This window comes from Coregonus lavaretus, assembly GCF_964263955.1.
Source record: "Coregonus lavaretus genome assembly, chromosome: 26".
NCBI classification, from domain to species: domain Eukaryota; kingdom Metazoa; phylum Chordata; class Actinopteri; order Salmoniformes; family Salmonidae; genus Coregonus; species Coregonus lavaretus.
In genome coordinates this window covers 32,993,674-33,018,975 of record NC_140013.1, presented here as the reverse complement: position 1 = coordinate 33,018,975, position 25,302 = coordinate 32,993,674, and the positions used below count along the sequence as shown (strand labels likewise).

General features: G+C 44.5%; 1 protein-coding gene across 1 annotated transcript in view; it reads right to left on the bottom strand.

Moving 5' to 3' along the window:
* Positions 1-16,012: 16,012 nt before the first annotated feature.
* Positions 16,013-25,302, bottom strand: part of LOC311102119 (phosphatidylinositol 4,5-bisphosphate 3-kinase catalytic subunit beta isoform-like) — an 82,971-nt gene continuing 73,681 nt past the window's right edge. The window contains exons 16-24 of the mRNA XM_084143353.1: positions 24,990-25,089; positions 23,976-24,172; positions 23,751-23,860; positions 20,104-20,182; positions 19,360-19,527; positions 19,030-19,153; positions 18,782-18,927; positions 18,518-18,650; positions 16,013-18,274 (exon numbers count right to left, since the gene is read on the bottom strand). Coding sequence (XP_083999479.1) covers positions 18,137-18,274; positions 18,518-18,650; positions 18,782-18,927; positions 19,030-19,153; positions 19,360-19,527; positions 20,104-20,182; positions 23,751-23,860; positions 23,976-24,172; positions 24,990-25,089 — 1,195 coding nt within the window. The 3' untranslated portion in view covers positions 16,013-18,136. The remainder of the gene's footprint in view (positions 18,275-18,517; positions 18,651-18,781; positions 18,928-19,029; positions 19,154-19,359; positions 19,528-20,103; positions 20,183-23,750; positions 23,861-23,975; positions 24,173-24,989; positions 25,090-25,302) is intronic.

Sequence of the window (25,302 nt, the reverse complement as noted above, 5' to 3'; positions counted from 1 at the left end):
TGATCCACAGGGGGAGCCACCCTCCTCTTCGGTCCTCTGGAGAATCAGCCAGAAAGGTATTAAAATGGTCCTGATCAGGAAAACTAGAGGTGTCATCAGGAGAATCAGTCAGCAAGGAATTAAAATGGCCCTGATCAGAAAAACTCAATACATACACAGTCGAAGCCTCAGTCTACCCTTGAAGGCCATTGAAGAGTCTAAGGGGCCTGGTCTTTCCAGGCTAGGAAAAGATGATATACTGTTTGCTTATTCAATGTTTATTTTATTACCATTCCCTGCCCTTTCCAACCAGACTAAGTCTCAGACCGGGTTCGATCCAGTTCAACCATTTCTAAAGAGAGGTCCTAAAGGTGAGACAAGATCTATCCTGTTACATACACACTAACACACATATACATCACCCATGCACTCTCACACACATTTCCGAGACTTCATTTGAATGTGAAATATGACATAGCTAGCTGCATGAAGAGAATTCTGGTCTGACATTCAGTTTAATTACCCCAACCTTACATTACATACATTAACCAGCTAGACATTAGAGCATACGTAGATGCAGGTATAACAATAGACCTTTGAAACATTACAAAACAGAGAAACATAAAACCCCTTCCAAAACACAATACAACTGGGAAATCTCAGACTTCAGTGAGTTCAAGACAACTGGGAACTCAGAAAGAAATGAGCTCCGACTGGGAAAAAAACGTTTTGAACGGTCATCCAACTCGGAATTCCAAGTCGGGAACTCGGGCCTCTTTCTAGAGCTCCAACCTAAAGATCACTGACGTCATGATTCTACCTTGTTTTTTTCAGAGTTCCCAGTTGTCTTGAAAGCACCATAAATCCAGAGAATGTCAGACTTTGATGACAACGTTTGATGACAAATGCCACCTTCCTGTTCAAGTGAGCACAGCACAACAAGGTGAGTCCAAAAATGTATTGTATGCTGCTGCATAAATGATGTAATATGCCAGGGAAATATGTATACTGTAGCTAAGAAAGTAATACTAAGTGTATGTTGTGTAGTAAGCTGTTAGTAGCCCATGTGCCTCACCCTAATAATTTGGTCCCTTTCCAACCACATAACTTAGCCTACTGTTCTGACTTGGTGGTGCACATGTAGCCTATAGCCTGTTTTAGAGAAATGTAATCATATAATATTGTAAGAGCTTTCATTGTCTGCTTATATGCCCCCTTCATTTATCCTACGGTTCTGACTTGGTGTACAGGGAGAACACTATAAGAACGGCCCATGTTCTCAATTCTGTCGCTGTACATTTCAAAAGTGCTGAACAAATAGTTATATTGACTACGTCTGTCCTAGCTCGCTCATTATTGTCTTAATCAAAATTAGTTTGTACATTTGTTTAAGCAAGTCAGCCATATCAGCTTTTTAACAAAGGCGGTAAATGAGGCTGAATTAACTGTTTCGGTGCCAGACAAGGCTCCGCTGGTTAGCCAGATGTGTAGCAGTGGTAAGGTGTTGGGACTCTGCTGTTGGGACTCTGCTGTTGGGACAGCTTTAATTAGGCCCTAACAGCACCGTTTGTCACCGTTATAGTGCAATTATTGTATTGTTTAGTGTTGTGTTGTGGCTTTGCTGGCATGCATCTTGCTTTATTGCTTAGGAGTGACAGACAGAGTGACAACAGAGGAGCACAAGGAGACGCAAAGACAAACAGTGACACACAGAGGTCAACAAGGAGAAGCACAGACAGACAGACGGACAGCTAGAGACAGTAGAGAGGATGCAGCAATAGGGCTGTTGCAGTGACCGTATTACCGCCACACCGGCGGTCACGAGTCATGAAGGCAGTAAAATTACATGTGACCGTTTAGTCACGGTAATTAGGCTTCTCCAAGCTCTGATGCTGCTGATGGTCATTAGCAGCCTACCAAACTTGCTAACTGCCTGGTACTCAGCACTCTATTGTCCCTCTAATCACTCTGACATCAATGCAAATGTAATCGAAAATCTAATCAAACACTTCATGACAGCCCATGAGCTCATGTTGCGCAACATTTCTATAGGCTATGCAATTGCACGAAAAAACAGAGTGATGGCCTCTATTAAAAAGAGGAGGATCCCATCAGCTTTCTATAGGCTAGTCCTACTATATTTATTTCTCAACTTTCCTAATATTAAGCACATTGCTTCTCTTTACAACAGGAGTATAGCCTACCTGGCTGGCATGAAAATGAACCACGGGAAAAGCGTCCTCCATTCGCTATTTAAGTGCATAGATGACATGTATTTTTTCCCGCTGCCCCTGTTTCGAGACAGGTGCATGATAACGGTCCATTCTAAATCAAAACAAATTTATTATTAGTATATGTAAAAACAAGATTAAATCAAGAATAGTCTGAAGGGTGACAATATTTGCCTATCACTTGTGAATTATATATTATCACTTGTGAATGATGCCCAGCATAAGGCAAGAAACAATGCCTTTTTTTGTGACTTTTTCTAATCATAGTCGCACACCTCATGTAGCCTAGCCCATAGGCCTATATGTTTTAATAAGGTTCGTATCACAACTAAAGTGGCCAAATAATTTCTTAAAATTAAGCACAATCTGCTTTACAAGAGGTGTAGAGCCTAACTGGCATACATAAGCAGCGCGTGAGTTTCAAGTTTGGGGAAAATAATTTTCACCATAAAAATGCACCTTCATAATAAAAGCATTACATGCATAATCGCATTTTGCGGTCACTTTTGATAATGGTCTTTTCCCGCTAATGGAACATTCGTGCTTATAGCCTAAGCCATGTGCACATTGCTGCGCTTATAATGTGAAGAAATAGCCGAATAGTTTATCAACATTTTAAGCTAAACGTTCTGATCGTTTTTTTGATGCTAGTGGTTGTATTAATGTGGGATCTATTGCACCCCACAACTGTTCCAGACTATATTTGGGATATTTATTTCTTGCACAGAGTAGAATAGGTCAACTTTTGTACTATGGGGGATAGTAGATTGACAAAGGCTAGTGCTTTTGCTGTTCGTTAGACCTACTCATCTTGTTGGCTGACGGAAAGTAAATGTGGTCAGTTCTTCCAATATCTTCAATATGCAGCTCGGAATTGGATAAGGATGCGTGCAGTTGCGTCCCCGATGTGTCTGTCTTCACTTGTAGCCTGTGAGAAAGACTGATCATGTGATGGAGAGCCATGTGAGTGAGAGGTGCTTTGGAGCGCACAGCACTCAGGGAGAAGGGCACAACGCAGCACTCCGGGCCAAGGGCACAATGGACACAAAAGGCATGGATTTTTTTAGGGTGCATTATAGGCACACAAAGGGAATGCCGCTGCGAAATTCGAGGCATTATCAAGTGCTTTTGAAGTGTGTACAGCCTGCGCAAAAAAAACAAAGCAGAGCTCATGCCTTTCAAGCGAGTTTTTTATAAATCTTCATTAGAGTCGCATCATGCAGCCTTACAATGTATTAAAAATCAAAACATATAGCCCAACGTTTGTAGAACAACTAAAGTTACATGAATAACTCTAAATTAAGCATATAGGAGTACCTATTTCTTTGTTAACAGTTCAACACAGAATAGCCGCATGTGCGCGCTGCCTCAAATCGTTAAGAGAAAATATCCTTTCTATTTTATTCAGCTTTGTTCAATTGTATTCTTCATACTATAAAACAATATAAAATAATGCCATGGAATTCTAAGCAAATCTTGTTTGCTAAATGAACTAGTGTAGCCCACAGCCATTTGGCATAGCCAGATCAGGACCTAACATAAGGACAACTCAGAGTATGCTATTCTGTTCTTCTGAAATACATGAGTATTGTTGGTTATGACATTTATTTTTCCGTTAAACATGTATTTTAAAAAAGTAATAGAAAACCAACCTGTGCCCTCCAAAATAATGCAATATCATTTTCTGAATATATCTTTACTCCTATTTGTGGACAAGTCCGACACATTTAATTATTTTAGCATCTACTATTCCTCAGTGAACGCCAGGCAGACGATGTGACACACTGCACTATGATTATTCCTCGGTTTACTTCTTCTTGGCCAAGTACTGGTGTCGAATCCTCGAGCTCAAAGCGTGACCTGAATTCAGACTCCTCCCCTGCATCTCCCATGCCTCTCCATCATTGGCTGCAAGCTCAGGGTTTCCATGGAAAACATTACGGTAAGACATCAATTTGATGTCATTGATCCAAAACACCAAGACTGACATAAAATAGTCAGCCTCTGTACGTGGAATCCCATGTTGCGTCATGCGTGCCAGTTTGGTAACAACTGGAGTAACTAGCAGAGTGTAACAGGCTAAGGTGATGCTCCATTAGCTGTTACAGGATAGGTACTGTTTGGCGTAGCAGAGAGTTTTTGACCAAACTTAACTTGGCCAGCCAAACATGCAGGCTATCTTCTAAAATGTCCAAGTCCAGTTGCAGGTCGTTCATTTCAATTTAGAAAATGCTCCGTTATTAAAATAAATACATGTTTTTCTCCATGAAGTAATCAAACAATGTGCATCTTGTCTATTTCAAATCTTCTCTCATTGATTGCGGCACCCCAAAGTGCCGCATGTCATGATGACACTCACCCGTCTCGATCAATGATAGAAGATTTGAAATAGACAAGATGGTGACAAGATGGGCTCCCGAGTGGCGCAGCATGCTAAGGCAATGCATCTATCCTTCCAGGCTGTATCACAACCGGCCGTGATTGGGAGTCCCATAGGGCGGCGCACAATTGGCCCAGCGTCGTCCGGGTTTGGCCGGTGTAGGCTGTCATTGTAAATAAGAATTTGTTCTTAACTGACTTGCCTAGTTAAACAAAGGTTAAAAAAAATACACATTGTTGGATTACTTAATGGAGCAAAACATTTAGAATCATAGAGAAGCAACTGGATACAGACATTTTAGAATATTAATGTTTGGCTGAATCGAGAACGAAGATATCAACAAGTTAAGGTTGGTAAAAAATTATCTGTGCTATGTCCAACAGGACCTATCCTGTAACGGCTAATGGAGCATCATATTAGCCCGTTACAATCTGCTAGCTATAACTGGAGATGGTCCAAAACAACAGTCAGTGGTGAAATTACAAATTGAAAAGTGTAAATTGTCACTAAAGTACTGATCAGACTACAATAGGTGATATAACTCAGATTACATTTCACTTTAGTGGTCGATCATTAACTAGTTACTTTTATTTTACAGAAGTGCTACAATGTTGCTACAATGAGATGTCCATGGTAGCCTACAATGAAAACACTATAAAAAAAGGGCTTACTTTGAGGTTTCTAAATTAACCTCATACAGGGCCGGCCCTAGATTTTTGGGGTGAGATTTGGTTTGGGGGCCCCCCACCTCGAGGGTAAAACATTTTAGTAGTCCCCATCTTGACTGCGAAGAGAAAATGTTGCAGTTATAAAGCAAGTTAGATGTAAATCTACACATTTTGCCATGTTGGGGAAAGAAACATTTGCAGTTTTACAGCCAATTTCCTGCAATTCTACATATCTTGCCAAAACGTGGAGATAATCTTTAGCAGTTTTAAAGCGAATTTCCTGCAATTCTACACATTTTGCCATGTTAATATGATATCTGATTGAGAGTGACAAACACAATCAATGGGGTCCCCCTAGAGGTCAGGGCCCCTACGCAATTGCCTTTCATAGCCAGTCGATAATTAAACCATGATTAGATAAGTTTAGATAGCTGGCTAGACTAATGTACCAATCTAAAATGTTAGCTGACATGGGCTAATTGAGTGACTGTCAGTGTCTGGACATAACAAGAGAAAAACTGCTGATGCACAACCAAATTTTGAAATTGCACCCTGTGTATTCTACTATTCTATCTCTTAACAGTAAGTTGAGACCCCGACTGAGTTCTTAAAAAATTAAATAAATGTGTGACCGTTTATGTCGCTTATTCCCTGCCTGCATCATCACAGCCTGCACTTTAACAAAAGGCTACTGTCCATCACAAACACAATACACACCCACACTATGACATATCCTTTTCTCTGAGTGTCCTGTACCCAGAGACCGAGTGGACCTAGACCCCAGAGACCGAGTGGACCTAGACCCCAGAGACCGAGTGGACCTAGACCCCAGAGACCGAGTGGACCTAGACCCCAGAGACCGAGTGGACCTAGACCCCAGAGACCGGGTGGACCTAGACCCCAGAGACCGAGTGGACCTAGACCCCAGAGACCGAGAGGTGAGTCACTGCAGAAGAACAACTAGATGGTGGGTGTACTTAGTGACGGAAGTACTTAGTGACAGAACATATTTATTTAACCAGAAATCCTCACCATTTAAAGCACACTCCAATATGACTGTACCATGTTCTATTTATCTTAGATATGTGACCATCTAACCATGGGAACATTTATGGAAATATATGATTAAGCAATGCATATCCATGCAATATGTTAAATAAAATCAGTGGTTAAATTATATATATTGAACTAAAATATAAACGCAACATGCAACATTTTCAAAGATTTTACTGAGTTACAGTTCATATAAGGAAATCAGTCAATTGAAATTAATTAATTAGGCCCTAATCTATGGATTTAACGACTGGGAATACAGATATGTACAGTTGAAGTCGGAAGGTTACATACACTTAGGTTGGAGTCATTAAAACTTGTTTTTTAACCACTCCACAAATTTCTTGCTAACAAACTATAGTTTTGGCAAGTCGGTTAGGACATCTACTTTGAGCATGGCACAAGTAATTTTTCCAACAATTGTTTACAGACAGATTATTTCACTTATAATTCACTGTATCACAATTCCAGTGGATCAGAAGTTTACATACACTAAGTTGACTGTGCCTTTAAACAGCTTGGAAAATTCCAGAAAATGATGTCATGGCTTTAGAAGCTTCTGATAGGCTAATTTACATAATTTGAGTCAATTGGAGGTGTACCTGTGGATGTATTTCAAGGCCTACCTTCAAACTCAGTGCCTCTTTGCTTGACATCATGGGAAAATCAAAAGAAATCAGCCAAGACCTCAGAAGAAAAATTGTAGACCTCCACAAGTCTTGTTCATCCTTGGGAGCAATTTCCAAATGCCTGAAGGTACCACGTTCATCTGTACAAACAATAGTAAGTATAAACAACATGGGACCACGCAGCCTTCATACAGCTCAGGAAGGAAACGCGTTCTTTCTCCTAGAGATGAACATACTTTTTTTGCGAAAAGTGCAAATCAAATCCCAGAACAACAGCAAAGGACCTTGTGAAGAGGCTGGAGGAAACAGGTACAAAAGTATCTATATCCACAGTAAAACAAGTCCTATATCAACATAACCTGAAAGGCCGCTCAGCAAGGAAGAAGCCACTGCTCCAAAACCGCCATAAAAAAGCCAGACTACGGTTTGCAACTGCATATGGGGACAAAGATCGTACTTTTTGGAGAAATGTTCTCTAGTCTGATACAAATAGAAAAGTTTGGCCATAATGACCATCGTTATGTTTGGAGGAAAAAGGGGGAGCTTGCAAGCTGAAGAACACCATCCCAACCGTGAAGCATGGGGGTGGCAGCATCATGCTGTGGGGGTGCTTTGCTGCAGGAGGGACTGGTGCATTTCACAAAATAGATGGCATCATGAGGAAGGAAAATTATGTGGATATATTTAAGCAACATCTCAAGACATCAGTCAGGAAGTTAAAGCTTGGTCGCAAATGGGTCTTCCAAATGGACAATGACCCCAAGCATACTTCCAAAGTTGTGGCAAAATGGCTTAAGGACAACAAAGCCCTGACCTCAAACCTATAGAAAGTGTGTGGGCAGAACTGAAAAAGCATGTGCGAGCAAGGAGGCCTACAAACCTGACTCAGTTACACCAGCTCTGTCAGGAGGAATGGGCCAAAATTCACCCAACTTATTGCGGGAAGCTTGTGGAAGGCTACCCGACACGTTTGACCCAAGTTAAACAATTTAAAGGCAATGCTGCCAAATTCTAATTGAGTGTATGTAAACGTCTGACCCACTAGGAATGTGATGAAATAAATAAAAGCTATTATTATTCTGACATTACACATTCTTAAAATAAAGTGGTGATCCTAACTGACCTAAGACAGGGAATTTTTACTAGGATTAAATGTCAGGAATTGTGAAAAACTGAGTTTAAATGTATTTGGCTAAGGTGTATGTAAACTTCCGACTTCAACTGTATGTGTAACTGATAGATACACACACACACACAAACACACACTACATGTTAATGTTTGTTTTTATTTGGATTTCATGTAATGGACATGCACAATATAGTCCAAATTGGTGAAGTGAAAAAATAATAATATTTGTTTCAAAAAATTCTAAAAAATAAATAACGGAAAAGTGGTGCGTGCAAATGTATTCACCCCCTTTGCTATGAAGCCCCTAAATAAGATCTGGTGAAACCAATTACCTTCAGAAGTCACATATTTAGGTAAATAAAGTCCACCTGTGTGCAATCTAAGTGTCACATGATCTGTCACATGATCTCAGTATATATACACCTGTTCTGAAAGGCCCCAGAGTCTGCAACACCACTAAGCAAGGGGCACCACCAAGCAAGCGGCACCATGAAGACCAAGGCGCTCTCCAAACAGGTCAGGGACAAAGTTGTGGAGAAGTACAGATCAGGGGTGGGTTATAAAAAAATATCTGAAACTTTGAACATCCCACGGAGCACCATTAAATCCATTATTAAAATATTGAAAGAATATGGCACCACAACAAACCTGCCAAGAGAGGGCCGCCCACCAAAACTCACAGATCAGGTAAGGAAGGCATTAATCAGAGAGGCAACAAAGAGACCAAAGATAACCCTGAAGGAGTTGTAAAGCTCCACAGCGGAGATTGGAGTATCTGTCCATAGGACCACTTTAAGCCGTACACTCCACAGTGCTGGGCTTTACGGAAGAGTGGCCAGAAAAAGCCATTGCTTAAAGAAAAAAATAAGCAAACACGTTTGGTGTTCGCCAAAAGCCATGTGGGAGACTCCCCAAACATATGGAAGAAGGTACTCTGGTCAGATGAGACTAAAATTGAGCTTTTTGGCCATCAAGGAAAACGCTATGTCTAGCGCAAACCCAACACCTCTCATCACTCCGACTGGTCAGAATTGAAGGAATGATGGATGGCGCTAAATACTGGGAAATTCTTGAGGGAAACTTGTTTCAGTCTTCCAGAGATTTGAGACTGGGACGGAGGTTCACCTTCCAGCAGGACAATGACCCTAAGCATACTGCTAAAGCAACACTCGAGTGGTTTAAAAAAGGTGGCTCTACAAAGTATTGACTTTGGGGGGGGGGGGGGGGATATTTTACATCTTCAAAGTGGTAGGCATGTTGTGGAAATCAAATTATACAACCCCCCCCAAAAATCCATTTTAATTCCAGGTTGGAAGGCAACAAAATAGGAAAAATGCCAAGGGGGGTGAATGCTTTCGCAAGCCACTGTATGCAAATTGTAAAGTATTTTGTCTGTAATATCTTTTTCGTTATGTGTCGGACCCCAGTTAGACTAGCTGTTGCCATTGGCGTCAGCTAATAGGGATCCTAATAAATCAAATCAAATCACATGACATCATACACGTGATCTGTGGTTGTGAAGCCGGTTGGACGTACTGAGAAATTCTCTAAAACGACATTGGAGGTGGTTTATGGTAGAGAAATTAACATTCAATTATCTGGCAACAGCTCTGGTGGACATTGCTGCAGTCAGCATGCCAATTGCACGCTCCCTGAAAACTTGAGACATCTGTGGCATTGTGTTGTGTGACAAAACTGCATATAGTGGCCTTTTATTGTCCCCAGCACAAGGTGCACCTGTGTAATGATCATACTGTTTAATCAGCTTCTTGATATGCCACACCTGTCAGGTGGATGGATTGTCTTTGCAAAGGAGAAATGCTCACTAACAGGGATGTAAATACATTTGTGTATGGAACATTTCTGGGAACTTTTATTTCAGCTCATGAAACATGGGACCATCACTTTACATGTTGCGTTTATATTTTTGTTCAGTGTGGTTGCACAATCTCTCCTATTCTGCATAACTGCAGGCTTCAGAGGTTTCATTGATTAATGGACTTCTGATTGATTAGTCCGTGCCTGGAGCACAGGTGTCAACCATGGCCATGTATGAAGATCACAGTAAAGAGAGCGTTAACCAGGTGTACATGTCATGATTTATGAACATGCATATAGGATTTGCCATGATGCGAACTGCTGTCTGAGAGATGAGCTACCCTCACTGGAAGAGGCCTAAATAAGCACCATGGCTCCCTCTGCTGGTCATTCCTGGATGTCATAACACAGCAATAGTTGATACCTGGTCTGTCACACAACTGACTGCTTTCAACCGAAATGTGTCTACTGCATTTAACCCAACTCCTCTGAATCAGAGGTGCGGGGGGCTGCCTTAATTGACATCCACGTCATCTGCGCCTGATGAGCAGTTGTTGTTAGGGGTTAACTGCCTTGCTCAAGGGCAGAACGACAGATATTTACCTTGTCTTCTCAGGGATTCGTTTCAGCAACCTTCCGGTTACTGGCCCAACCATCCTACCCGCCAGGCTACCTGCCGCCGAATAGACAATGGATACTGTTCTATTCCAGTACCCTTAATTGTATAATACCTCAACTTGTGGACCATACCCTTGCACATGTATCAAAAAGGGTATTAGTTGATTGACAAATTGAATTTAGGGCTCTTTTTGAACACTAGATCAAAGCTCCGATAGATCTACCAAATGAATGCCAGCAACACAGGTCAAGTCCCATTTTATTTGTCAGATGCTTCGTAAACAACATGTGTAGACTAACACTAGTGAAATGCTTACTTACGTGTCCTTTTCCAACAATGCAGAGTTACAGATAAAACAATTAAATAAAACATAGAAATAGTGACATGAGGAATGAATACACAGCGAATAATGAATAACAATAACGAGTAAAAAAAGAACATGGCTATATACAGGGGGTACCAGTACCGAGTCGATGTGCAGGTAATTGAAGTAGCTATGTACATAAAGGTAGGGGTAAAGTTACTAGGCAACAGGATAGATAAGACAGTAGCAGCAGCTTATGTGGTGAGTGTGAAAGTGTGAGTGGCAGCAGAATGCATATGTGCGAGTGTTGTGTGTGTGTGGGCGTGGGCGTATGTAGTGCGTCTGTGTTGGGGTGTCAGTGTAAGTATGTGTGAGGGTGTGGGTAGAGTCCAGTGTATGTGCATAGCCAGTGCAAGAAAAGCGTCAATGCAGGTTGTCCGGGTAGCCATTTGATTAGCTATTTAGCAGTCTTGTTTAGCTTGGGGTTAGAAGCTGTTCAGTGTTTCAATATGCTTTGTGTTGTAGTCACGACAGACAAAGATATTTAGTTAAGCAAACTTTACTATGCATGTTGTCAACCAGCACATCCAGTACATGCAGACGGTAAGTAACACTTGGTTTCTGTTTCCTGTGCAACATCAATATGAGTAAAATCAATATTGCTACATGTTCTCTTTATTTTAATTTTATTTTTTACAACAAAGGCAGACTCCACCCAACTTTGGCTTGTAGTCCATGTCTGCAATACACTTGAATGTGAACTGAATGTTTGTTTAATGTCTCGGACTGTCCATTACATTATTATTTATTAATTTTTAATTCACACAAAGTCTTTCAGGTGTATAGGTCTTTGGATGGCCCTACCAGACCTTGTGTGGGGAGTGGTGATTACATCTGGAGGTGCCTGACCTGAGATGTTTGGATCTTCTTGTTGAGGTGCAGCGTCCACCTCTAGGTTGTGTTCCACACCCTGCTGAGCATCAGCTGGTGCTCTGTTTACTGGCTCTGTGCCAGGCTCCTCAACAGTGGGGAAATCCTCCTCTATTTCTCTGCTCTTCCTCAGGTGTCTCCTGTTCCTCCTGAAGACTTGTCTCTGTTCTGTCTTCACCGCGTAGGACCTTTGCTCTACTGTGGCCCTCTGCCACCACTGTTTCTGTCCTGTGAGTGGCTGAACTCTCACCCTGCCATCTCGTTGCAGCTCTGTGAGATCCTTAGCAGAGGTGTCGTAGTACTTTGCCTGTCTCTGCTGTCTTTCTTTGAACTTCTCCTGCTGACAGTTTGCCATCACCGGTCCCAGCAGATTTTCACTCATGATCAGTAGTGTCTTTGTACGTCTTCCTATGAGCGCCATTGCAGGGCTGCTGTCTGTTCCTTGTGACAGGGTATTTCTGTGATCCAGCATGGCCAGGTATGGGTCAGCACCTGCTCTCTTTGCTTTTGCCATTAGTCTTTTGGCTGTTTTCACTGCCGGTTCCACTTTCACATTACTTTGCGGGTATCCTGGAGACAATGTTTTGTGTGTAAAGTCCCAAGCCTTGCTGAAACTTCGGAACTCGTCTGAAGAGTACTGAGGGCCATTGTCTGAGTAAAGGATGTCGGGTATCCCATAGCGTGAAAAGGAACCTCATAGTTTTGGAGTCTCATGAGCATGCGTTGTAGTCTTTTTGGTGCGCTGAGGAGAGGCTTTGTCATGATGCTCTCTAGAGCTTGTGATCTGACTGCACTTCCACAGTTCGTCCATATGTGAATTGGTGTAACCTCTCCATGCCAAACACCACTGCAAGCAGCTCCTTCTCTGTGCATACCCTTTTTCAGTCTCTGTCAGGGCTCTGCTAGCGTATGCTATTGGTCGTCCTCCCTGCATCAAGGCTGCTCCTAACCCACTCTCTGAAGCATCACATTGTAGTAGAAGCTGCTCTGTTGGGTTGTAGTATTTCAGCGCAGGGGTCTGTGCAATGGTATCCCTGATTGTATTGAAAGCCAGCTCATGTCTCTCTGACCACTCCCACAGTGAGTCCTTGTGTGTTATCTGTCGCAGTGGCTCGCAGAGCTCCGTGGCGTGGCTGCAGAACGTGGCTAGGTAGTTTACCATGCCCAGGAAGCGCTGCACCCCCTGCACATCTGTAGGCCTAGGCATCTGTCTGATGGCTGTCACTTTTCCTGGGTCCACTTTCAACCCCTCTGATGTTAGCAGATGGCCAATGTAGGGCACTTCCTTCAGCCTGAGCTGCAGCTTCTCCGGATTCAGCTTGATATTGAGATTCCTGCATCTGTCCAGGAGCATTCTCAGGTTCTTGTCATGGTCCAGAGTCGCTGCTTCATCGTAGTCTCCTTCTCCCACAATCAGGATGTCATCTGCAATGATTTTGACTCCTGGAAGACCTTCCATTGCCTGGTTCAACTTTCTCTGAAAGATCTCTGGGGCTGGACTGATTCCCATTGGCATGCGCAGCCACATGTAGCGTCCCATGGGAGTAGAGAACGTGGTGAAATAGATCAATACACACATAGTTTTCCAGACGGTTTCTTCACTACGATCAGGCTGCTAATCCAATCTGGGCTTTTTTCAAACGCTTTTATCATCCTCCTTTTCTCTAGACCACCAAGCTCCTCTCTGGGTGGTTTATATAGTGCTACTGGCACTCTTCTCTCTGGGTGGTTTATATAGTGCTACTGGCACTCTCCTCTCTGGGTGGTTTATATAGTGCTACTGGCACTCTTCTCTCTGGGTGGTTTATATAGTGCTACTGGCACTCTTCTCTCTGGGTGGTTTATATAGTGATACTGGCACTCTTCTCTCTGGGTGGTTTATATAGTGATACTGGCACTCTCCTCTCTGGGTGGTTTATATAGTGATACTGGCACTCTTCTCTCTGGGTGGTTTATATAGTGCTACTGGCACTCTTCTCTCTGGGTGGTTTATATAGTGCTACTGGCACTCTTCTCTCTGGGTGGTTTATATAGTGATACTGGCACTCTCCTCTCTGGGTGGTTTATATAGTGCTACTGGCACTCTTCTCTCTGGGTGGTTTATATAGTGCTACTGGCACTCTTCTCTCTGGGTGGTTTATATAGTGATACTGGCACTCTTCTCTCTGGGTGGTTTATATAGTGCTACTGGCACTCTTCTCTCTGGGTGGTTTATATAGTGCTACTGGCACTCTTCTCTCTGGGTGGTTTATATAGTGATACTGGCACTCTTCTCTCTGGGTGGTTTATATAGTGATACTGGCACTCTTCTCTCTGGGTGGTTTATATAGTGATACTGGGACTCTTCTCTTTGGCAGCTGGACAGGTTCCACTCGCTCATCCACTTCCAGCTTCAGTTTGCTGGGTAAGCATCCACCTCCCTGGAATACTGAGGGGGAAGAGGCGCTGTCATGCGCTCTTCACAACTGTGTGGACCATGTTAGTTCCTCAGTGATGTGGACACCGAGGAACTTGAAGCTCTCGAACCGCTCCACTACAGCCCCATGTGGATGGGGGCGTGCTCGCCCCTTCGTTTCCTGTAGTCCACGATCAGCTCCTTCGTCTTGATGACAATGAGGGAGAGGTTGTTGTCCTGGCACCACACTGCCAGGTCTCTGACCTCCTCCCATTGGCTATCATAGACCATAACAGACACACGTTGCACACAGATCTACAGTAGGCAGGAAAACCCTCAATATCACACAAGCCTCCTACTTACGCAGGAGACCAAGATCGAGGGCTCTAACCCCATTACCATTCAATGGTGGTGGACATCGAAAAGGAAATTGGTGGCCAAACGTCACAAACACACATCTTATGGCTTGCGATTATTAGACACCCAGGATCTGCTACTCTGGCTTGTTATATTCACTAATGTCAGGGTTTAAGGCCGTCAATGACCTGGTTTGGTATTCACGGACGTCAACACGGTCTGCTCGGACTACAGTCATTCACCTGATTGTCAACTTTGAACAAGGGAAGGACACATAGGACAAAGGTAGACACAAGCCCTCTGAAGATATCTGTGTGATGGGGAAAATGGTCTTATACAGGACTCTGAAGATATCTGTGTGATGGGGAAAATGGTCTTATACAGGACTCTGAAGATATCTGTGTGATGGGGAAAATGGTCTTATACAGGACTCTGAAGATATCTGTGTGATGGGGAAAATGGTCTTATACAGGACTTAGGGCCATCAACAACTTGTTTGGCCTTCACTGACATCAAGAGTGACCTACAGCTGTGTTATGACGGTGAATACAGTACTGAGGAAGATTCAAACAGAGCGATTGGGTTCAACTGGGGTCTTGAGTGGGTCTCCATCATCATTTCCACTGGAAACACAAAGAGCAAGAGAAAATACTAGTTATTTCAACTGCAGACAGAGCATAGGGGACAAACAAAAGATTTGTAGTGTGGGAAGAAAATTCAATAGGGGAGGGAGGGGCTATTTACCCTTCCCCCTTTGAATTCAGAGTTGTTGAAGTAAATAACTATAACCCAAGCTAGATTGCTGGGGAAATGATACAATGGTAATCATTGCATAAATGCTCCATAATTAGCTCCATAATTAGCCATTGCAGTCAAAGACGACAGCACATGTAGTAGTTGAGTCAATGAGTGTTGCTGACTTGGAACAAGACTAAGTCGCTTTGGATAAAAGCGTCTGCTAAATGGCATATTATATTATTATATCACTTCCTTTTCACACTTGCGCGTGCAGTTCTTTTTCAGTTATCATTTTTGACCCAATAAAACAAGCTTGTGTTCAACTGGACAGCTCGCAGACAAACAACAACCTCTCAATCATGGCATTTGCAGGTATTAACAGCTACATAGCACTGTGACCTGCCATCTCCAAATGGAATCCTGTTAGCTGTTGACCCACAACCAAGTTCTATTCAGGATCCATATTCTGGCAATAAGGGTTATGTATGGCATCCCCACCACCACATGACATCAGCAGAGAGGCATGTTGGTCCCCTCCAGCAGAGCAGAGCTGGGCCCGCTCTCACAACCACAGTGGAAAGAATGCAGGATCTCTGGGCCTGGAATTAATCTGCATTCATCAGTGCCCCAGCCACAGGGACCAAATCTGTGCTCGTCATTGTGCCCTGCCAAATTGTTAGGCAAATATACCACATCTAATACACAGACTCGCTGGCACTGCAGTGATTGAACGGGCACACACGCAAACACACACAAAAACGTATTACAAAAGGAAAATGCAGTTAGATGGAAAATAACTTTAATAAAACTCATTTGAAAACAAAAAACAGCAAAACAATAAAAGCCTGTACATTTGACAATATTCAGTGTCTGAGAGACTTAAGAAGGCTAGCGGTGAGAAATACAGCAGCATTACACATTAACCCACAGTGACAACCATTATAGGCTCAGGCATTACGGCCCAAGGGTTCATTTACATAATATACATGTAGACTCCTATACGGATATTGCACAAAATAAAACACAGAGAACCTCATTACAAAACCAGGAAGTAGCTTTGAATCGCAGTGTTAAACCCTCTGCTGGCAAACCCCTCCCACAGGTCCTAAACACCCGCTGATCTAAACATAAAATAAATTAAATAAAAAAAGACACATTTGCACACAAACATTCAATTTCTGAACAGATTATTTAAACAGTAAAAACAAACCTAAAATCGACTGAAGGTTCTCTCTTAGTTTTGGTCCTAAAAGGCATTTTAGTTACATGCTTTGTTTTTCTTATTGAGTTTATTCATTGTGGTTATTGTCATGTGAGCAGTTTGGTGCTTTGAAAGACTAGGTCTGACAACCATAGGCAAGTCTACGTCTAAGACAGAATCTCTATGGGGTAGTGATAATACCTCTATGGGGTAGTGATAATACCTCTATGGGGTAGTGTGGTGATGACGCACCCTTTGTGCCTGTTCTGTTTGTCCAACAACGACCATGATTTGATAAAATGGAACACAGGAATGCTAAATCCACATTCCAAAGCAGGAATACAAAATGAAGTTTTAGAAACATTTTAAGCGCTCTCTTCCTCGTATTTCAAACGGTTCCAGTATTTGATGGTCTAATTCACCCTATTTCTCAAAGGCTGAAGCTGCGCGACCGAATCGAACCGCCCCGCCCACCTGGACGCCTCTTCCCTAGAGCTAAACCACCAAATCAACCGGCGAATGTTAACTCGTCAAATGTTTTCCTACAGTTTTTTTTATTCCAAGTAGGATAGCAGCCTTCATGAGAAATATTATAATATTGGTAACCATCTGGATGTCACCGGGATAGTTTATACAGTGTGGAGCGCATGCACGGGAAATCTGTGTTTCACAACACCAGGACACAGTTTCCTTTGCCCCAGCTTGCTGAGCACAGCTTTTCCAAAGTTCTGCTAACGTTACGGCGAGGGAAATAGCTAGCTAGATACTAGGAGGGGACAGCGGCAGCGGAGTGCGTAAAGTTGAAAAACCTGCACATGCGCATAAAGTTTTGTTTAGCTATCGGGAAGAGAATTTGGATATGCAGCGATTCAGTTTCTCAAAACCTCTCTTCATCGCTCTCTCTGCAGTAGTAAAGTAGTCTGGCACATATACATCTCCGATAGAATAACATCTTAAATGGCAATAAAATTTAAAAAACTAAACAAATACAATCTTCTCGCAGTTTTTAGGCACACTTTCGAGATGAACTGGAGGCCTCGCGAGGACAAGTCCAATAAGACGCACTTCCTCTAGCCATTTGCACGTTTTGCCGTCGTTTTAAGACACTGGGTGAGATGCTTTGGTCCTCAGTCTTTACACACCCACTCTTTACGTGTGCTGTCAATCAAACCGTCTGGTGAGGGGCCTGGAGTGGGTGTGGTCAACCCTGACCTCTCCCTTTAAGTCCAACACAAGGCAGATCAGAAGTCTTGCTGATAGGTGGGTGAAACCACCCCCATCCCCTTCCTCATTGGTTCAGTCTAGTCCAGGCTACAAGGGGGCAGTCCATTCACAACGGGGGGGCTCTGACTCTTACTTAGCAGTGCAAAACTCGCAACCACATTACCCACAAATATGTCACATGATCAGGGAGAGGCAATGGGACTGCTGGACTGGCTGGAGGCACACAGCAGCTTCAAAAGCCAGAGGAAAGGGGTATTTTAAGCCTGTAAGAGCATGTGTGTTTGCTGTGTGTGTGTGTTTAAGATAGTCTTCTAGATTCCCTTCTTTGCGTCCCCAGGCCCAGTCCTGTCTGGTCTGGTCTTCACCCCTTAGCGTCACCCTTAGCCCCCTCCATCACGGTTGTCCCAGCCCTGGATAGACCTCAGACCCTCCTGACCCCTGACCTTTAACCCTCCAGCTCCAGGTTGTGCGTCTGTCTGTTCTAGGAGCGGTTGTCTTTGACCACGTTGTGGGCCATCCAGTTGACTTTGGTGGTCCAGCTCTCTCTCAGCGCCTCGTCAAACTTCTGGCGGAACTGTTTCAGTGCCTCGTCGTCAGTCTTCCCCAGGGCCAGAGAGTCCTACAGGGGAGAAGAGGAGGGAGTTGGAGACTTAACAACTATTCTTATCGCAACATAACATCACATACATGATTTTGGACACCGTATCTTTCTGTAGCACATGTGAAGTGGCCAACTATATACTGCGTGGGTCTGTGCGTGGGTCTGTGTGTGTGTGGGTGTGTGTGTGGGTGTGTGTGTGCGTGGGTCTGTCTGTGCGTGGGTCTGTCTGTGCGTGGGTCTGTGTGTGTGTGGGTGTCTTACCTTTAGGTACTGTATATCCTTGACGGAGGTGAGCTCGGGCAGTCCAGCAGTCAACATGAGAGCAAACAGGGTGATGAAGAGGTTCCCATTCCGCCTCAGAATCAGGTAGGCCTGTTCACAATAATTACGGAAACTAGGGACAACACACACATTCAGTTTACTATACATTCACTCAACTAGCACGTAGACAAATGATAAAAGCTAGGCAACAGATAGTGTTCCCAGGCTGGATCAACTGAGTAGTGAAAGGGGACAGATGCTCACCTGCCAAACTTCTCAGTGTTGCCAGTCTTTCCCTGTTGGATGACGTGGATGAAGTCATGGGTAAGGATGAAGGGGACACGTTCCCTCTTGATGCCAAACTTGGACTTGAAGTTCCCCAGGATATGCCCAAAGTCTATGTGGAAGAGCTGAGAGGCACACACACACACAGGATGTAAGAAATTGATTCTGAACTCCATAAATGAACCTTAGTGATTTTGCCTGCCGTAGAGGGGAGCACCACCACCCACCTGTCCAGTGCTGCGGACCATGATGTTGTCACTATGGCGGTCACCTATACCCAGGACATAGGTGGCCACGCAATAGCCTGCACATGACAGGGTGAACTCCTCGATTGCCTTCTCCAGAGCATCTCTGCATAGTACACAAACACAAAACAAAGTGTTGGCCAAGTGGGAGCTTTCACTGAGTTTGCACCGCCAAAGCATAGCAACTCACCAACATGTTGCCTGTTATATACATATCTATGAAATAGGTCAGATACACATTTTTTATATTAAACATCTAGAACTTTTGGAAAGTCACATTGAGAAAGAGCCCCGGTGTAAGTGTGGTCTTACCCAGAGTTCTTCTCTTTGAGCCAGTTGAGTAGCGCATCCTTGTTGAAGGCTGCGGCGGCCGCCACGTTGCTGCTGGTCAGCTGGATGTTGGCGATGGTATCCGCCGACGACACCACCTCGATCAGCCCTGATCGGTCTCCAGTTGCTAGGCAACCGTAAGGTACGATTCTGCAGACACGAGGAAAAATGGTTTTCCAATTAATGATCATCAACGCCATTGAGATGCATCCTATTTTCTTCATTATTTTTCCTCCCCGCCCACTCTGTCTCGGCACACGACCAGAATGTACGCATGATTACACTCCAACCACCACATCAGTGGTTTTTTATCCTCACCATCTTCATCATCATCATCATCATCCTCTCTGCAGAGTTCCCTCTCCTCTCTGAACTCTTGTCCCTGTAACCTAACGGCCTGCCCCCTAGCTCAACTGTCAAAACAATCCCACACACTGCTCAGCTCCAGATGTGTGTCTGACTGTGTTAAGAGTATGAGAGCGAGCGCTAGTGTGTGTGGATTTGATTAGGATGAGAAGCGGGGTAGTGTGTGTGTGATGCTGGGGGTATGGATGTGGGGGGGTTAGGGGTTAGAGGTCAGGCTAGCAGGGGGTGATTTAGGGTCCCCTCCCCCTCTGTACCCCCCAACACAGCTTCCCCTTCCCTACAGAGAGCAGGAACAAACAAGCCTGACTGACAGAGTCCGCCTGAGGACACACACACCTCTTATCATATTAATATACACACCTAAGGTCCAGATTGGCCTCCTTCCATAGCAGGTCCATCAACCTCAAGATCTGCAGTGTCAACATGTCTTGTCTCAGGTCTGGAGAGAGAAATGAGAGGAACACAATGTCTTTCATTCATCCTTCCAGCTTCAATCAAATCAAATCAAATCAAATTTTATTGGTCACATGCGCCGAATACAACAGGTGCAGACATTACAGTGAAATGCTTACTTACAGCCCTTAACCAACAGTGCATTTATTTTAAACAAAAAAAGTAAGAATAAAACAACAACAAAAAAGTGTTGAGAAAAAAAGAGCAGAAGTAAAATAAAGTGACAGTAGGGAGGCTATATATACAGGGGGGTACCGTTGCATAGTCAATGTGCGGGGGCATCGGCTAGTTGAGGTAGTTGAGGTAATATGTACATGTGGGTAGAGTTAAAGTGACTATGCATAAATACTTAACAGAGTAGCAGCAGCGTAAAAAGGATGGGGTGGGGGGGCAGTGCAAATACTCCGGGTAGCCATGATTAGCTGTTCAGGAGTCTTATGGCTTGGGGGTAGAAGCTGTTGAGAAGTCTTTTGGACCTAGACTTGGCACTCCGGTACCGCTTGCCGTGCGGTAGCAGAGAGAACAGTCTATGACTAGGGTGGCTGGAGTCTTTGACAATTTTGAGGGCCTTCCTCTGACACCGCCTGGTATAGAGGTCCTGGATGGCAGGGAGCTTTGCCCCAGTGATGTACTGGGCCGTACGCACTACCCTCTGTAGTGCCTTGCGGTCAGAGGCCAAGCAGTTGCCATACCAGGCGGTGATGCAACCAGTCAGGATGCTCTCGATGGTGCAGCTGTAGAATTTTTTGAGGATCTGAGGACCCATGCCAAATCTTTTTAGTCTCCTGAGGGGGAATAGGCTTTGTCGTGCCCTCTTCACGACTGTCTTGGTGTGTTTGGACCATGATAGTTCGTTGGTGATGTGGACACCAAGGAACTTGAAGCTCTCAACCTGTTCCACTACAGCCCCGTCGATGAGAATGGGGGCGTGCTCAGTCCTCTTTTTTTTCCTGTAGTCCACAATCATCTCCTTTGTCTTGGTCACGTTGAGGGAGAGGTTGTTGTCCTGGCACCACACGGCCAGATCTCTGACCTCCTCCCTATAGGCTGTCTCATCGTTGTCAGTGATCAGGCCTACCACTGTTGTGTCGTCGGCAAACTTAATGATGGTGTTGGAGTCGTGCCTGGCCATGCAGTCATGGGTGAACAGAGAGTACAGGAGGGGACTGAGCACGCACCCCTGAGGGGCCCCCGTGTTGAGGATCAGTGTGGCAGATGTGTTGTTACCTACCCTTACCACCTGGGGGCGGCCCGTCAGGAAGTCCAGGATCCAGTTGCAGAGGGAGGTGTTTAGTCCCAGGATCCTTAGCTTAGTGATGAGCTTAGAGGGCACTATGGTGTTGAATGCTGAGCTGTAGTCAATGAATAGCATTCTCACGTAGGTGTTCCTCTTGTCCAGGTGGGAAAGGGCAGTGTGGAGTGCGATAGAGATTGCATCATCTGTGGATCTGTTGGGGCGGTATGCAAATTGGAGTGGGTCTAGGGTTTCTGGGATTATGCTGTTGATGTGAGCCATGACCAGTCTTTCAAAGCACTTCATGGCTACAGACGTCAGTGCTACGGGTCGGTAGTCATTTAGGCAGGTTATCTTAGAGTTCTTGGGCACGGGGACTATGGTGGTCTGCTTGAAACATGTTGGTATTACAGACTCAGTCAGGGACATGTTGAAAATGTCAGTGAAGACACTTGCCAGTTGGTCAGCACATGCTCGGAGTACACGTCCTGGTAATCCGTCTGGCCCTGCGGCCTTGTGAATGTTGACCTGCTTAAAAGTCTTACTCACATCGGCTACGGAGAGCGTGATCACATAGTCGTCCGGAGCAGCTGGTGCTCTCATGCATGCTTCAGTGTTGCTTGCCTCGAAGCGAGCATAGAAGTGGTTTAGCTCGTCTGGTAGGCTTGTGTCACTGGGCAGCTCGCGGCTGTGCTTCCCTTTGTAGTCTGTAATAGTTTTCAAGCCCTGCCACATCCGACGAGCGTCAGAGCCAGTGTAGTATGATTCAATCTTAGACCTGTATTGACTCTTTGCCTGTTTGATGGTTCGTCGGAGGTCATAGCGGGATTTCTTATAAGCGTCCGGGTTAGAGTCCCGTTCCTTGAAAGCGGCAGCTCTACCCTTTAGCTCAGTGCGGATGTTTCCTGTAATCCATGGCTTCTGGTTGGGGTATGTACGTACGGTCACTGTGGGGACGACATCATCGATGCACTTATTGATGAAGCCAGTGACTGATGTGGTGTACTCCTCAATGCTGTCTGAAGAATCCCGGAACATGTTCCAGTCTGTGCTAGCAAAACAGTCCTGTAGCTTAGCATCTGCGTCATCTGACCACTTTTTTATTAACCGAATCACTGGTGCTTCCTGCTTCAGTTTTTGCTTATAAGCAGGAATCAGGAGGATAGAGTTATGGTCAGATTTGCCAAATGGAGGGCGAGGGAGAGCTTTGTATGCGTCTCTGTGTGTGGAGTAAAGGTGGTCTAGAGTTTTTTCCCCTCTGGTTGCACATTTAACATGCTGGTAGAAATTAGGTAGAACGGATTTAAGTTTCCCTGCATTAAAGTCCCCGGCTACTAGGAGCGCTGCATCTGGATGAGCGTTTTCCTGTTGATTAATGGCCTTGTACAACTCATTCAGTGCAATCTTAATGCCAGCATTGGTTTGTGGTCGTAAATAGACAGCTATGAAAAATATAGATGAAAACTCTCTTGGTAAATAGTGTGGTCTACAGCTTATCATAAGATACTCTACCTCAGGCGAGCAAAACCTCGAGACTTCCTTAGTATTTGATTTTGTGCACCAGCTGTTGTTTACAAATATACACAGACCGCCGCCCCTTGTCTTACCAGAGTCAGACGTTCTGTCCTGCCGATGTAGCGTATAGCCTGCTAGCTGAATGTTGTCATTGTTGTCGTTCAGCCACGACTCCGTGAAACATAAGATATTACAGTTTTTAATGTCCCGTTGGTAGGATAACCGTAATCTTAAATCGTCAATTTTATTCTCAAAAGATTGAACGTTGGCTAATAGGATTGATGGGAGAGGCAGTTTACTCGCACGCCGTCGGATCCTTACAAGGCACCCGGATCTGCGTCCACGATATCTCCGTCTCTTCCTCACGCGAATGACGGGGATCTGGGCCTTGTTGGGTGTCTGTAGAATATCCTTCGCGAACGCCTCGTTGAAGAAAAAGTCTTCGTCCAATGCGAGGTGAGTAATCGCTGTCCTGATATCCAGAAGCTCTCTTTGGTTATAAGAGACGATGGCAGAAACATTATGTACAAAATAAATTACAAATAACGCGGAAAAACACACATAATAGTACAATTGGTTAGAGGGCTGTAAAACGGCAGCCATCTTCTTCCGGCGCTGTTCTGGGGGAGGGAGGGTTCTGGAAGGAATCACCTTCCATAATACACATCCCTCCATCTTGACCTCACTATTCTTCCCTCTCACTCTCCTCCACTCCCTCTCTCCCCCTGAACTTTAGTGATCTTACATTTCCTCTGTTAGATCCACCTCCTTCCCTCCCTCCCTCCCTTGCCCCTCCCCCTCGTACCGTCTCCATTCTTGAAGATGATTCCCAGGGTGTCTCCCCCCAGCAGCTTGTTGTTGTAGACGATCCACAGAGGCTTCATCTTAGAGTCCATGTACCGACACTTCTCCACACTAGAGAAAGAGGGGGAGAAGAAGAGCAAGTGGGTCAAATCAAAATCATCCAACCACATCCACTCCCAGATCACCCTCTCTACTCCCATCTAACCCTCTCCCCCCTGCCCCTTACTTGATTCCAGAGAGCAGGACGCTGGGGTTGAGAGGGGAGTGCAGGTCAGAGAGGGTCTCTGTGTAGCCACTCTGTCTCAGACAGGTCATCATGGCCTCCTTGGTGAGCATGGCCTCCTTGGTCTTACTGCGGGCGTTCTTGATGGTGCCCAGCTTGATCAGCTCGTTCACAGACTTCAGCTTGCTCAGAGCCTCCACCTAGAGGGAGAGAGGGGGCGTAATGTTGTTACAACATAGAAGCAACGTGATGTACCCCCAATCCATAAAAATCCTGAACAGCTAATCAAATGGCTACCCGGACTATTTGCATTGTCCCCCCAAGCACCCCCTCTTTTACGCTGCTGCTACTCTCTGTTTATTATCTATGCATAGTCACTTTAACTCTACCTACATGTACATATTACCTCAATTACCTCGACTAACCGGTGCCCCTGCACATTGACTCTGTACTGGTACCCCCTGTATACAGCCTCCCTACTGTTATTTTACTGCTGCTCTTTCATTATTAGTTTTTTTTGTTTTTTAGTTGTCTATTTTTTACTTACCACCTATCTTTCTTAAAACTGCATTGTTGGTTAAGGTCTTGTAAGTATGAAAACGTTTGAAAAATACAATTTGATTTAATAATGAAATAATGATTCAATTATACCACAGATGTATGCGGTATTTATGCACTATAATGCAATTGCCTTCCAAATATGACACGGATGCTATGCATGACAGCATGGTCTTACTGAAACATCCCACAGGAAGGAGAGGGGGGATGGACAGCGGTGGACAGGAAGTGGGAGGAAGCTGCCAGCAGTGCGGATGTCTGGGCTAATACAGTGTAGGTCAGAGGTCAGGGGTTTGAGGTCATGCTGCTGTCATCTGACTTCTTTATAAATAACCCCACTCTGAACTGACAGAGGAACTATAGAATTAGAGGTGTTGACTGAATTAGATGTACTGTAGGGATTAATTCACGGATTAAGGTTGGAGTCAGGGCGTGTGTGTGTGTGTGTTGGGGTCCTACCTGTTTCTTCAGGACCTCAATGTGAGGGATGCTTCCGCGACAGTAGGCCTCCAGGATGAGAGAGAACTGGACGGAGACGGCTGGCATGTGCATCTCTGACCTGCAGGGGGCAGCACAGTCACCCTACAGTTAGTCATACCTAGGGTGGGTTAACGCACTTCACGTCACTGAACTTATAACATTAATAAAATACAGCCTATATCTCTGAAAATGTATTTTTGTTCTTTGCACACATGCTCTTTCTCTCTCATATGTACACACAAACCCTTACACGCACACTGTCGCTCTTTCATGTACACACGGCTCTCTCTCT